Source organism: Polyodon spathula, chromosome 20 (genome assembly GCF_017654505.1).
Source record: "Polyodon spathula isolate WHYD16114869_AA chromosome 20, ASM1765450v1, whole genome shotgun sequence".
Lineage (NCBI taxonomy): Eukaryota > Metazoa > Chordata > Actinopteri > Acipenseriformes > Polyodontidae > Polyodon > Polyodon spathula.
In genome coordinates this window covers 12,425,206-12,437,491 of record NC_054553.1, presented here as the reverse complement: position 1 = coordinate 12,437,491, position 12,286 = coordinate 12,425,206, and the positions used below count along the sequence as shown (strand labels likewise).

The 12,286-nt window shown below is 41.2% G+C and overlaps 1 protein-coding gene across 3 annotated transcripts in view; it reads left to right on the top strand.

Moving 5' to 3' along the window:
• The window catches only part of LOC121295384 (collagen alpha-5(IV) chain-like), an 80,312-nt gene that overhangs the window by 52,415 nt on the left and 15,611 nt on the right, over positions 1-12,286 (top strand). For all 3 annotated transcript variants that reach the window (XM_041219935.1, XM_041219934.1, XM_041219933.1), the window contains exons 28-37: positions 1,426-1,530; positions 1,980-2,077; positions 2,549-2,699; positions 3,089-3,202; positions 7,957-8,124; positions 8,665-8,754; positions 9,426-9,572; positions 9,739-9,837; positions 9,971-10,060; positions 12,093-12,232. In XM_041219935.1, the coding sequence (XP_041075869.1) occupies positions 1,426-1,530; positions 1,980-2,077; positions 2,549-2,699; positions 3,089-3,202; positions 7,957-8,124; positions 8,665-8,754; positions 9,426-9,572; positions 9,739-9,837; positions 9,971-10,060; positions 12,093-12,232 (1,202 nt within the window). The remainder of the gene's footprint in view (positions 1-1,425; positions 1,531-1,979; positions 2,078-2,548; positions 2,700-3,088; positions 3,203-7,956; positions 8,125-8,664; positions 8,755-9,425; positions 9,573-9,738; positions 9,838-9,970; positions 10,061-12,092; positions 12,233-12,286) is intronic.

Here is a 12,286-nt window from a genome sequence, read left to right as displayed (position 1 = left end):
TCCCTAGTTTGAGTCTTGATTGACTCAAATAGGTTTTCCTCAAGGATTCACCTGTACTTTGCACCATCCATTCTCACCTCTATCCTGACAAGCTTTCCAGTCCCTGCTGAAGTCCCCCATAACATGATGCTGCCACCACCACGCTTGACAGTTGGGATGGTTTTGACTGGGTGATGTGCAGTGTTGGACTTGCGCCAGATGCAACGTTTAGAATTTAGACCGAAAAGTTCAATTTTTGTCTCGTCTGACCACAAAACCTATTTCAACATGTCTGCAGTATCATCTACATGCTTTTTCACAAACTCCATACGTGCTTTTAAGATGAGGCTTTTTGAGTAATGCCTTCTTTCTTGCAACCCGTCCGTACAGGCCAGCTTTGTGTAGGGATTGGCTTATTGTTGATGTGTGAACACTGACTCCCATCTCAGACACAGAACTTTGCAGATCTCTCAAGGTCATTGTTGGCTTCAGAGTGACATCCTGAACCAGTTTTCTGCATGCCTGGTTGCACAGTTTTTGGGAGGGTGACCTGATTTGGGTAGTGTCTGGGTGGTATGATGCATCTTCTGCTTCTTAATGATAGACTTCACTTTGGAGAGGGATAAGCAGCGCCTTTTGAAGTGTTCTTATACCCTTCTCCTGCTCTGTGCCTCTCTACCACTTTATCCCTGACTTTAGAAAGCTCCTTGGTCTTCATGGTTGTTTGTTGGATCACTGTGAGTTACAGCTTGAAAGTCTTTGTATGCCTAGGGAAACGATCTACAAGTTAAACCACTTTGAGTATAGTAATTTTGTGACCTTTCGAACAAATCATTTGCACCTGAGCTGATTTAGGGCTGCAGTAGCAAAGAGGTTGAATACTTATGCAACTGAGATTAATCTGATTTTCTATGTAAATCTTGCTTATTTATATTCTATATGCATTTTTTAACTTTATCAATGTGGAGTAGTTTGTGTAGATTCTACATGTAAAGTTTAATTTGAAAGCATCGTGGAGTATGCTCAGGTGCCAACAAAATGTGAAAACTTTGCAGGGGGATGAATTCTTCTGCAAACCACTATATGGCCAATTGTCATAGTCTTTGTATATTATACACTAGGGAGGGGTGGCAGAGTTGAATGATCGTATTGTCCATTGATTTGAATGGAATGGGGAAGTGTGTTTTAGTCCTGGCACTTTAATAGACAAACTTAGTCAGGTAGATTTTTAGATGGCAACTCAATATTGGTGCACCAGAACACTGGATAACTTCAGAATCATGGCAAACAGCTAGAAATAGCAAGGCAAATGTGTATAACTACTTCTCATATTGGTTCCATGACTTCATCAATGTATTAGTGTCTACTTGACTGTTTTGAGTAGTGATTGACAGTTTGAAGGCTTGGGAGCTGGTTTTAAAGACCTGTTTTGTGTGGTTGGTCAAGGTGAATCAGGACAGCCAGGGCAGCCAGGCATCCCAGGCGTGGGAGGAATGAAGGGTGACACCGGCCCCCCAGGTATAGGTCTTCCAGGATTCGCTGGACAAAAAGGTAAGATTCTATTAGATATGGAGTGGGACAGTGGGCAAGAACACAAGACAGCAATGTGCCCTCTGTAGGTCTTGGTAACCTTTTGTGGAAGAACCCTTTCAGGGACATAGAAAAAAGCTCCTCCAGTTCTACTGACAATGTGTTGCTTATAAAAAATGCGATTTGGACCCTCTCATTCGGGAGGTGGCCAAAATTGGCCCTTCCAGTCCCGGTCTTTTGTTCCCGTCCTGCCCTAAACTGTTTAATTGAACCAGATCCATCTCATTTTAGAACCTGAGGTAGTGTATTACCTTTTAAACCTAGTGGCATAGCCCTCCGGGGCTGTGATTGGATACCCCTGCTCTAATTGATCAAGCATTGAGCTGAGTGAAATGCAATGTAGGATTACATCTTTTAATAACGAGGTGATACTGGTTGTGATGAACAGTCTAATTGTGTGACCTAATTAGGCTTCCCTGGAACACCCGGCCAGCCTGGACAACCAGGAAACCCAGGCAGACCAGGCCTCGATGGGTTCCCCGGGACACCGGGCTCGCCCGGAGCCAAGGTAAGGGAGAGATACCTGCTCCACAGCACTCTGTCATTCTGTGACCTACTGGAACTATACATTGGCAATAAACGTCTTTTAATTGTCTTTGCATTGACTGTCTGGGTACAGAAACCTAGTCTAACTGTGCAGATCTACATTTTCAGGCTATAACTTATTTAATCTTTATTTGCTTCATCAATTTGATTGTTAAACAGCCTATACATGACTTCAGTGCAACAATCTTAACTACTGATCTGTCAGACCATTTGAAATGATGGCTTCATGTTTTCTGCATTGGTCATGTGATTTTAGTATGTGCACTATAAAAACGCTTTCCGTTACTGGCTTCATACTTGGTACACAACTGTATTATTGTCAATGTCCTGTTTGATTGTTGATATTGTACAAGAAAAACAAAACACTTATTGAGGTGATTGTGAAGCTATTGCCTCCAAGGCAAAACAGATTCTGACGACGGTCTGTTTTTAGGGAGAGCCAGGCTTTGGCCTTCCTGGACCGCCAGGCCTCCCAGGAATTCCAGGATCGAAGGGATTCCCAGGACCAAAGGGAGACTCCGGATTCCCTGGATCCCCCGGTCAGCCAGGGGGCCCAGGCTTCAATGGAACACCAGGGCCTAAAGGTAAAAATGCACTGCAAAAATCGATTGGTATTAATCTTATACATATATGAAATCAAAACGCCATTATAATATGTACAAATATGTAAAAATTTCCTTCCCCACAAGATGGCTATACTGAATGTTTTTAATAATAATTTGCACTCTATTAGTATAAAAGTTTTGTGATAAGAATGTGTTCCAGAGCATGTATACAGCAAAGAATAGGGGAGTGCTTCATTTCTATGGGTTATATTATATACACTTGTACACAGAGTTAGAAAAACTGCAAACCATGGAGAAAGTCCAAGCTCTAGCCCATAAATAGGATAAGCTGGTCCACAAACAAATGCACAACAAACTCACTGTGAGCAGAGTCGTACTGAATTCTAATTGTGTATGTGTATTCCCAGGTGATGGTGGTATTCCTGGCATACCAGGAACCCGTGGCCCCCCAGGCCCCCCAGGGATTGGTAATCAGGGGCTCCCTGGACCTTCAGGACCCCCCGGACCTATCGGCCCACCAGGTACCTCTCAATGAAGCAACTTGTGTAGGATCCCCTAAAGGAGGGAGTGAAGTCTCTAGAATCTGAACCTGTAGGTTGTTTTTCAACCTGTACTGCAGTCAGGAGCCAAGGGGTTTTAACTGGGTTTTCAAGAGAAGGAGTCAATCTGATTAACCTCTGCCAGGGGTTCTCAAACTGTGAGGCTCGTCTCTCTAAGGAGACACACAGAACAGCTGCAATAATACATTACATTAATAATACTTTAGCTACATCAACATACACAAGCTTTTAATTAGTACACCAAAACCAATAATATCAAGACTAAATTGCTTTTGACTGCTGACAAGTTAAAATGTTACTTGAGTACAAAACTTAAAGGTCCTTTCACACCAGCCACCACACAGAGTAGCCTACACAGCACTGCCCCTTTAAAAATAAAAACAAACAAAAAAACAGTTGGTCAAATCACACAGGCAGGCACTGTGCCCAAGAAGAGGGGCATCACAAAGATCAGAAAAAAAGACCAGAAACAGATAAACCTCCTCGTTTTAGCTACAGTTTGCAAAAAATTAAAAAGGATGTTTAATGGCAGTCTGACGTATTTTGTCTAGCAATGTTTATTTTAGAGAAAGGTGAGGTATGTATTTATTTATTTTCAGCAGACTACTTGGGTACACTACATTTTATGAAAAAGTTTCAAGAAATAAAATTTATTAATATTTTCTGAAGAAGCAAGCTCACTTTTGTTTAAAAAAATAAATGAACAAGCGCTGTATGTATGTGAAGATCACAATCGAGAACAAAATACAAATATAAGTGATGCGTGCACACAACCAAACAATTTATACATACTCGCAGATTTGTATTTTCAGTGCATGACATCCTTTTATTTCCTTAAATGGAGGAAGTGCCTAACCAAATGTGTTTTTACATCCATTTCCAAGATTTCACTGTTGTGTTTAAGCACAACGGCCAGTTTGGAAACTGCTGTGAATCCGGCCTCTGAGTTGTGTGTAAGCACAATGGCCTGGTATCCTGTATGTATACATTTTCTTTGTCAGTTAAAGAAGGGGAGTCATTTTTTAATTTTTTTTACCCGAGTGGGGGTTACAGTCGCACGGTTTGAGAACCACTGTCCTGACAGCACTGGGCATTCGCCCTGGACTCCCAACAGCCACATATTCCAGGGGTTCCTCCATTGCTCCAGGAAAATCTTAAGTCCTGTCCAGTGGTAGGTTGATCAAACAGACTCCTGTGTGTTACATTTATTTTTAAAATTTTTGTAATTTGGGGATGTGTAAGACTTTATTTTGTAATTTTAAATAAATTCCATTGAATACAGGAAAACAGTGTGCACACATACTTAAACTCAAGTTAGAAATTACCTTTTGATAACTGTTTGTTTAGTAGATGTTTTAAGATTACATTATTATTGAGCAGCATTTGACTGGCGTATTTTGGAATTTAATTTACTTACATTGGCGTTTACTGTGTCACAAAAGCACAAGCACCACAGGATGGCTCACTTGAGTTACATCTCTTCACTTGAGCACTATTCACAAGGGCTTTAAGAATGAGCTGCATCCTTTTAACATGCACTCTTGTGGTATACTGGATTGGGGTGTGTGTACATATAGTCTTGTGCTTAGAAGCTATGAACTTTTTGAGTAGATGTGTACTCTAACCACCTCTCACTACTAACTCTCTCTCTCTCTCTCTCTCTCTCTCTGTCTCTGCACGTTCTGTTATTTTACGGACTTAACATCTCAGTGTTTTGGAAACTGGTAGTTCAAATATTGATATCTGTCACACGTTTTATTGTAAGCATATAAACTAATTCAGCAGGTGGGTGAATTTTCTGCATAACTAAAGAAACAAAAGCAAGCATTTCAGGCACATTGGATTTCAAATGTTTGACTTGTAGCTGTGTTTAAATATGGGACACAAAGATATTTACTAAATGTCCCCCCGCCAAACCAATAATACCTGTTAGCACTTGCAATATTACACTGTGTAACACAATTTTTGTTCCTAGGTAGTAAGTGTTATTTCCGTATTGCTTATGCCTCAAAAGTATAGAAAATAGCTATTATTCCCCACAAACTTTGCTTTTGTGACCAGGACAATGATATTTTGAAATTTACCTATTTCCAATGAGAAAACTGGCGAATTTGTGTCTTTTCTTTCACATAGTCAGAAAAAAACAACATGAATCCAAATTAACATGTATTTATACTAAAGTAATACAAAAATGACTACAAAAGATTTAGAAGTGAGTAGTTTTTTGAGATTTACGATTATACTGTAAATCACTTTCACGAATCGGCCCCCAAATGTAGTCTCACATCATGTTCTTGTTATACTGTCCTTGGTAGCGGCGTTCAAAGTCCAGTATATCCTGGTGGAAGCGCTCGCCTTGCTCCTCCGAGTACGCTCCCATGTTCTCCTTGAATTTATCAAGATGAGCATCAAGGATATGGACTTTGAGGGACATCCTACAGCCCATTGTGCCGTAGTTCTTCACCAGAATCTCAACCAGCTCCACATAGGTTTTGGCCTTGTGATTGCCCAGGAAGCCCCGAACCACTGCGACAAAGCCGTTCCATTCATTCCACTCCAGGATCTTCTTTATCTGTGTTCCGACGAAGACACCGGCTTTGACCTTTGCCTCAGACAGCTTAGGGAAAAAGTCTTGAAGGTACTTGAAGGCTGCCGACTCCTTATCTTGAGCTCTGACAAATTGTTTCATAAGGTCCAATCTGATGTGCAGTGGTGGCATCAGCACCTTCCGGGGGTCCACCAGTGGCTCCCACTTGACATTGTTCCTCCCCACAGAGAACTCGGTCCGCTGTGGCCAGTCCCGCCTGTGGTAGTGCGCCTTGGTGTCCCTGCTGTCCCAAAGGCAAAGATAGCAGGGAAACTTGGTAAAACCATCTTGGAGACCCATCAGGAATGCCACCATTGCAGCCTCTTGATTCCCTCTCAGAAAAATGCAGATATGTATTCACTTAGGCAGCTGGAACTAAACTGAACTGGTGGGCTTAAGGCCCCTGTATTTATACTACTATTTATATTACTGGAAAGTTCTAGAAGTTACTCCAAGTTTACTCAACACTGAATCTATCTGGAATGTTCTGGAAAATAGGTAAATTTCAAAATATCAATGTCCTGGTCTCAAAAGCAAAGTTTGTGGGGAATAATAGCCATTTTCTATACTTTTGAGGCATAAGTAATTAGGAAATAACACTTGCTACACAGGAACCAAAAAAAAAAAAAAATTGTTACATGGTGTTATCTCCAGATATTTTTGGTTCTCCACTTCAATTTGGAACATGCAGGTACATCAAAGATATAAACTAAGTGTCTGCTACTCCACGCTACTCAATCAGGAGTTGTAGTTCAAGCTTGCGCACATTCTTTTGGAATCAGATTTTCATGGAAGCTCCCTGTTACAGCAAGTAGTTTACCTATTTTTCAGATATCAATGTTTGACTTCACTCCACGCAAATTAGAGTTTTTCATTTTCTAATGAGCATTTGCATCCTTATTTTCAACTGTATGATTCACTAAAACAGTACGCTAATATTTGGTGTTATTTAAGTGTTAACCCTTTAAGAACAGGACTGATGGACGCAGTAGAAAATTGACATAGCGGATTTTCAAATATATTCCCGTTCCTCGAGGGGTAAACTAGACCCAATATTTAAGCTGTACAGTGTATTTAGATTGGTAGTTCTATAACATTCTAACCTTTTTGTGCGCTTTACCCTGTTTTCTAACCTTTATTGGCTCTGGCCTGTTTTGAAACTCCTAAATTCTTGCTGCCTCAACTTCCTGGTGGTCCTTAATTGCTGACCCTTTGACCCTCAGGTGACCAAGGTACTGTGTGGTTTATCCAGCTCAGTTTTTGTTGAAGAGAGAAATTTACATGCATGTATTTTCAGGGGAAAATATTCCCTTTTAAATTACTGAAATTTCCTTTTTAAGTACTTTTTATATTGTGCATAGCCCCACTTGGTGGCTGCATACTATAATTGCATGTTTTTATAAATCGGATTTTTATTGTACTCAGTTCTGTTGATACATTTCCTCTGGGCAGTGGGTACTGCATTTCTTCATGCTGTTGAGACAGTCCTCACAGGTAAAATGCAGGTGTACAAAGTACTCTACAGAATTAATTACAACTTTAGTGCATGGAGCTCAGTCAAGCCACTTCAGTCACATGCGCAGACCTACAGCACATCACATTGATGTTCGCGTCAAAGTACAGCAGATTGGGAAACGGAAATAGGCAGTGGTGGCCTTTAAATCTCTCTGATCAGTCATACCTGATTTTTAAAGTAAATAATAGTAGTGATAGGACCTTCCAGACAGTTTGTGTGTGTGTGTGTGTGTATATATATATATATGTGTGTGTGTGTATGTATGTTCAGGGCTTTTGGTTTCTCCCAGCTGCTCTTCAGAATCTAAAGCTGGTTAAATAAGATTGATGCCTGGTCAAAAAATAGATGCATGTCCTACTTGGATAACAAGTGAAACTGTATCCCCAACAACAGTAAAGGTGCCTCCATGTGGTATTGGAGAACGTTTAGTAATGTATTTAATTTGCTTTTTCATATGTGTATATACTGTGAATGTGGCTTGTGGTGGTTTTGTATTTACTGACATGCATGTTTTAACAGAAGCCTTGTCTTTTGTTTTCAACAGTTTCATAGAAGCACGAAGATTAAATCTTCCACCACTATGCTAATACAAACTCTTTCCGATCTGCGTAGGATTTCCAGGCAGGAACGGAGAGAAGGGCGACCCCGGCCCCCCTGGGTTGGACATCCCGGGTCCCCCTGGTGACCGTGGTAGCCCTGGCTTTCCTGGAGGTCCAGGCCAAGTGGGATCCTCAGGCCCGCCCGGCGCACCCGGCAGAGATGGACTGCCGGGACTGCCAGGTAAGCTTGCAGGTCCACTTGCAAGAGCCGCGACGTTATGGCTGAAAAGGTCTTTCCCTTTAAGATCTTGGTTAATTTACCACTTACTTCAGCCCATTCACAATGAGCAAATGTAGTTGTTATTTAATATTATTGATGATGATATTTTGGTTTTCCAGGGTGATTCAGGGCTTCACAACCTTTCCAAACTGTCCATTCATTTGTTTTGCCTCCTATATGTTATAAATAAGTAGTGTGTCACAAGTTGATCATATGGCTTAATCCATTTACATTAAGCAGTGTGACCAGATGTTGGCTAGGCTAATTCAATTGAAGAAACAGCTTCTTGAATGTTTGCCGATTCCTCCTCCCACCAGGGAAGCTGACGGCTTTGTAGATCGCAGCAAAGTTTCTTCAGTTGTTTAGGTTCTAAATCCTGAGGACCACTGTCTAGATTAGACCTTGCCAGTAAGCAGTACTGTAGTGCAAGATCTAATTATTTAGAAGCTGGAGTGTGTCCCAGGAATGGGTAGACTGACTTGGGATTTCTCCCCCTCGAAGGTGCGAAGGGTGAAATGGGTGTGATGGGGACGCCAGGCCCACAGGGACCCCCAGGCGGCCCCGGAGCCAGTGGATTCCCCGGACCCAAAGGTGAGTCTCAAAGTCATTATCCTCTGGGCCAATCAGGTTTCTAGTGGAGAACCTTAATAGGACTTCATAGTCTTGAATGAAAGCTAGAAGCTGATGGGACAGGGCTAGAATCTTGAATCTTTTTCTAATGGCAACATACATTTAAAGCACTCAAAGTGATCCAAAATATTACCTGAAAACGCATTATAAAAGTCTTGATGCACAAAAACAGCTTTACAATGTTGTCTGCTCAGGGCATGTAAAGTTGTCCAGTATAGCACGTTCACAAAGACGTATGATCTAGGGGACAACTAGCTAACAGTTTGTAAAACAGTTCTCTCCATTTAAAGCACTTCTCCCTGTTTTAGGACCATGTACTAGAAATAAACTGTTCAAGAAGTATGAGACAATTTGTACATTACTGAATGAATGTAGTGGATGGGAGTTTAGTTAAATATTAAGTGAATGGCTTAATGTTAAATGGTAATATTGTTATCCATTTACTATGAATGCAGAATGATAAGGTGGGATTTGTGTTTCAATGTGTAGTGCCAGTGCCTGATGCTTAGTGGTAGTAAACTGAAGCATGTACACATTTTAAGTGTGTGTTTTACAGGTCCCAGAATAGTGCTAGCTGTAGTGTGTAACGATGATGTTTTGGGTTTTGCGGCTCATTTCTCCTCCTTGCTCAGGTGACGATGGCTATTCCGGTCAGGCAGGAACCCCCGGATTCCCTGGAGGGAAAGGGGACAAGGGTGAATCGGGGCTGCCTGGCCCTCCTGGACGAGTTGACCCCGGTCAGGAGTACAAGGGACAGAAAGGAGACTCTGGCCTGCCAGGTGAGATTCTCTCCTCCTGCTTCCCTGGCAAATATTTGCATGTTCAATTTTGGGCAAGTTCAGTCTTGCAGAATCACCCCGAAATATTATCCATTCTTACGCATTTTTATTACCAAGGCAGATGTCTAGGCTGGATATTTTTTCATGTGTTTTATTCTTTCCCAAGGCTCACCTGGTTTGCCCGGTCAGAAAGGCTTCCCTGGTCTAACTGGTGACTCTGGATTGCCAGGACAGGATGGCCTCCCAGGATTACCAGGTCCAGGAGGTAAGTTACAGAAAGCAAAGATCTGGGCATCATAACTCCTTTCATTCTAAATGAACAGTTTTTGGCATCATCCACAGAACTTCAGCATGATTTTATCCCCATGGTAACTCCTCTACCCTCGACACTTCTCCAGGTCCCAAAGGAGACCCAGGAAGCCCCGGCCAGCCAGGATCCAGTGGCATTCCAGGGCTGAAGGGTGCCATAGGAGAGATGGGCTTCCCTGGTAGGTACTGCCATTTATGGAACAGTTGCAACAAAATGCAAACTGTACTATGACTTTTTTTTTCTGGTCATAGGGTTAAATTAATGCAATTAAAAAATATATGTAGGAGTAAGTGTGTGTGAATTTGTAGTTGGCAACCAGCTGAAATGCACAGTTTTGCTGTTTTGGAAATACCAAAACCATGTTTGTACTTTTACCTCCAAATGTCTGGTTAACTTTTCTGATCGTAGGTATTTTCCTTGGCTAATAGTGTCAAACAACTTAATTGTAATCCTAGCACTGTGTGGTCTTGCATTATCCTGCTTGAAAATCGACATTCCCGGATTGGCTTGGTGGAATGGAAAAACTGTTGCCTCAAGGACTTTCAGTGAATTGCTGAGCAGTAAGGTTGTCGTGAATCTGCACCAAAGGCATTCTTGTGTTAAAGGAGATTCCTCCCCTCATCATACTGTAACCGGTTGGCTTGAACAACGCAACAGTCAGCAGTCAACATGGGCCCTTGTGGTGACCCTCTGCCTTCCAGGACATGGCCTGTCCTTCAGAGCCGATTTCTTGGTTTCTCTGGACTAGTCTGCTGATTTGTTGAAGCAGAACATATCATTCTCCGGGCAACTTCTCTCAGACAGGATGCCTTCAGTCATGCTGATAGCAACCAGGCAATCTTAATTGGCTCGTACAACTCTATGCAACCGGGATGGCAAAGCAACTTTTTATTTATTTATTTATTTAAATAAGTGGGAGTGGAGGTTGTACTGTGTTCTTCAATGAATAGGATATGTCAGAATACTGGATGCAGCATGCCACAAATAGGTGCTGTACTTGTAATTCTAGTTTTATTCACAATCTCATTGCTATTATTATTATTAGTGCTACTAGTGACAAATACTGTAATAATAACTTCATAATAATGAAAATCAAAGAATAAAACGGTACTAATATTATTAATAATTTAGCGAATGCCTTTATCCAAGGTGCCTTCCTTAATTTACTCCAGCAGCTTATATTGTTTGTTTTGGATTGTTCTTTTACTACAGCGAACAAAAGGCTTTGGACCCAAACAGGGTTGTTATAGCGAGGGTGTACTGTATTTAGTATTTGACTTGTATGCTTAATACACGGCACGTGCACATTTTAATATATAATGTGTGCACATTTGTTATTTCATTTTTGTTATTTTTCACCTCCCATAGTGTTCAGCATTTAAGAGGGTATAAAGAAGTTTGGGTCAGAATCCAATATCATCCCTTACAAAAAAGTAACATACTGCAAGTATACTTGTCCTAGAATTGTCTGGTTTTAGTATACTATTGGTACCATTATTCTATCCTAGTTTGGCACAAGTATACTTGCAGTATAATTTTGTATATTTTTGTAAATAATGCAATGCAATTCTCAAATATTTCTTAGATTGTATCTTACTTCTCTTTTGCATACCTGCATTGTCTCTTGCTAGATATGCACCTCCAGATTCTGCCAGATACTTTTAGAAAACCAGCAACTTCTGCTCTGGATCAAAAAGCTATAATGCTCTGCGGCTGCCCGCCTATGTGGGTAAACATCAAAAAACTAGTAGAAACTAATTAAAACATGTCTGGGAAAAATAAATGGAAATCTGGAAAGTATGGAATTCTGATTTTGAAAAAGTGTATGAACACCCGAGATACTGTACCTGTATTGAGTACAGTGTACTTTGTACAAATCAGTCCATAGGTCAATTATGGGCAACTTGACATTTTTTTAGACGACCAAAGGTCGACTATGAACTGACGGAAGGGCAAGTACCATTAACAAAATTTTGCGAGCCCTGTATGTGCGTGTGTGTGTGTGTCTCGGGTATATAAATATATTATATATATATATATATATATAGATTATATATATAGATATATATATATTATATATATATGTAGAATTATTTATATATATAACGGCCTGTAGAATGTTCTGTTCCCCCAGGTGTGTCTGTGCTGTGCTGCTTTTCGTTACTGCTGTAGTCCCCTGCTGAACTAACTGTTCACTCTCTCTTCCATAGGTCCTTCTGGTACTAAAGGTTCTCCTGGAGGATCGGGAAGGCCAGGCCAGTCCGGACAGCCAGGCAGCCCCGGGTTTAGAGGGGAAAAGGGGGACCCTGGTCTGCCCGGTGTGGGTGTGCCAGGTTTTCAAGGCCCCAAGGTAAGTGGCAAACAGACATTGAAAAACATGCCAGTTGGTGATCTGACTTGAAAA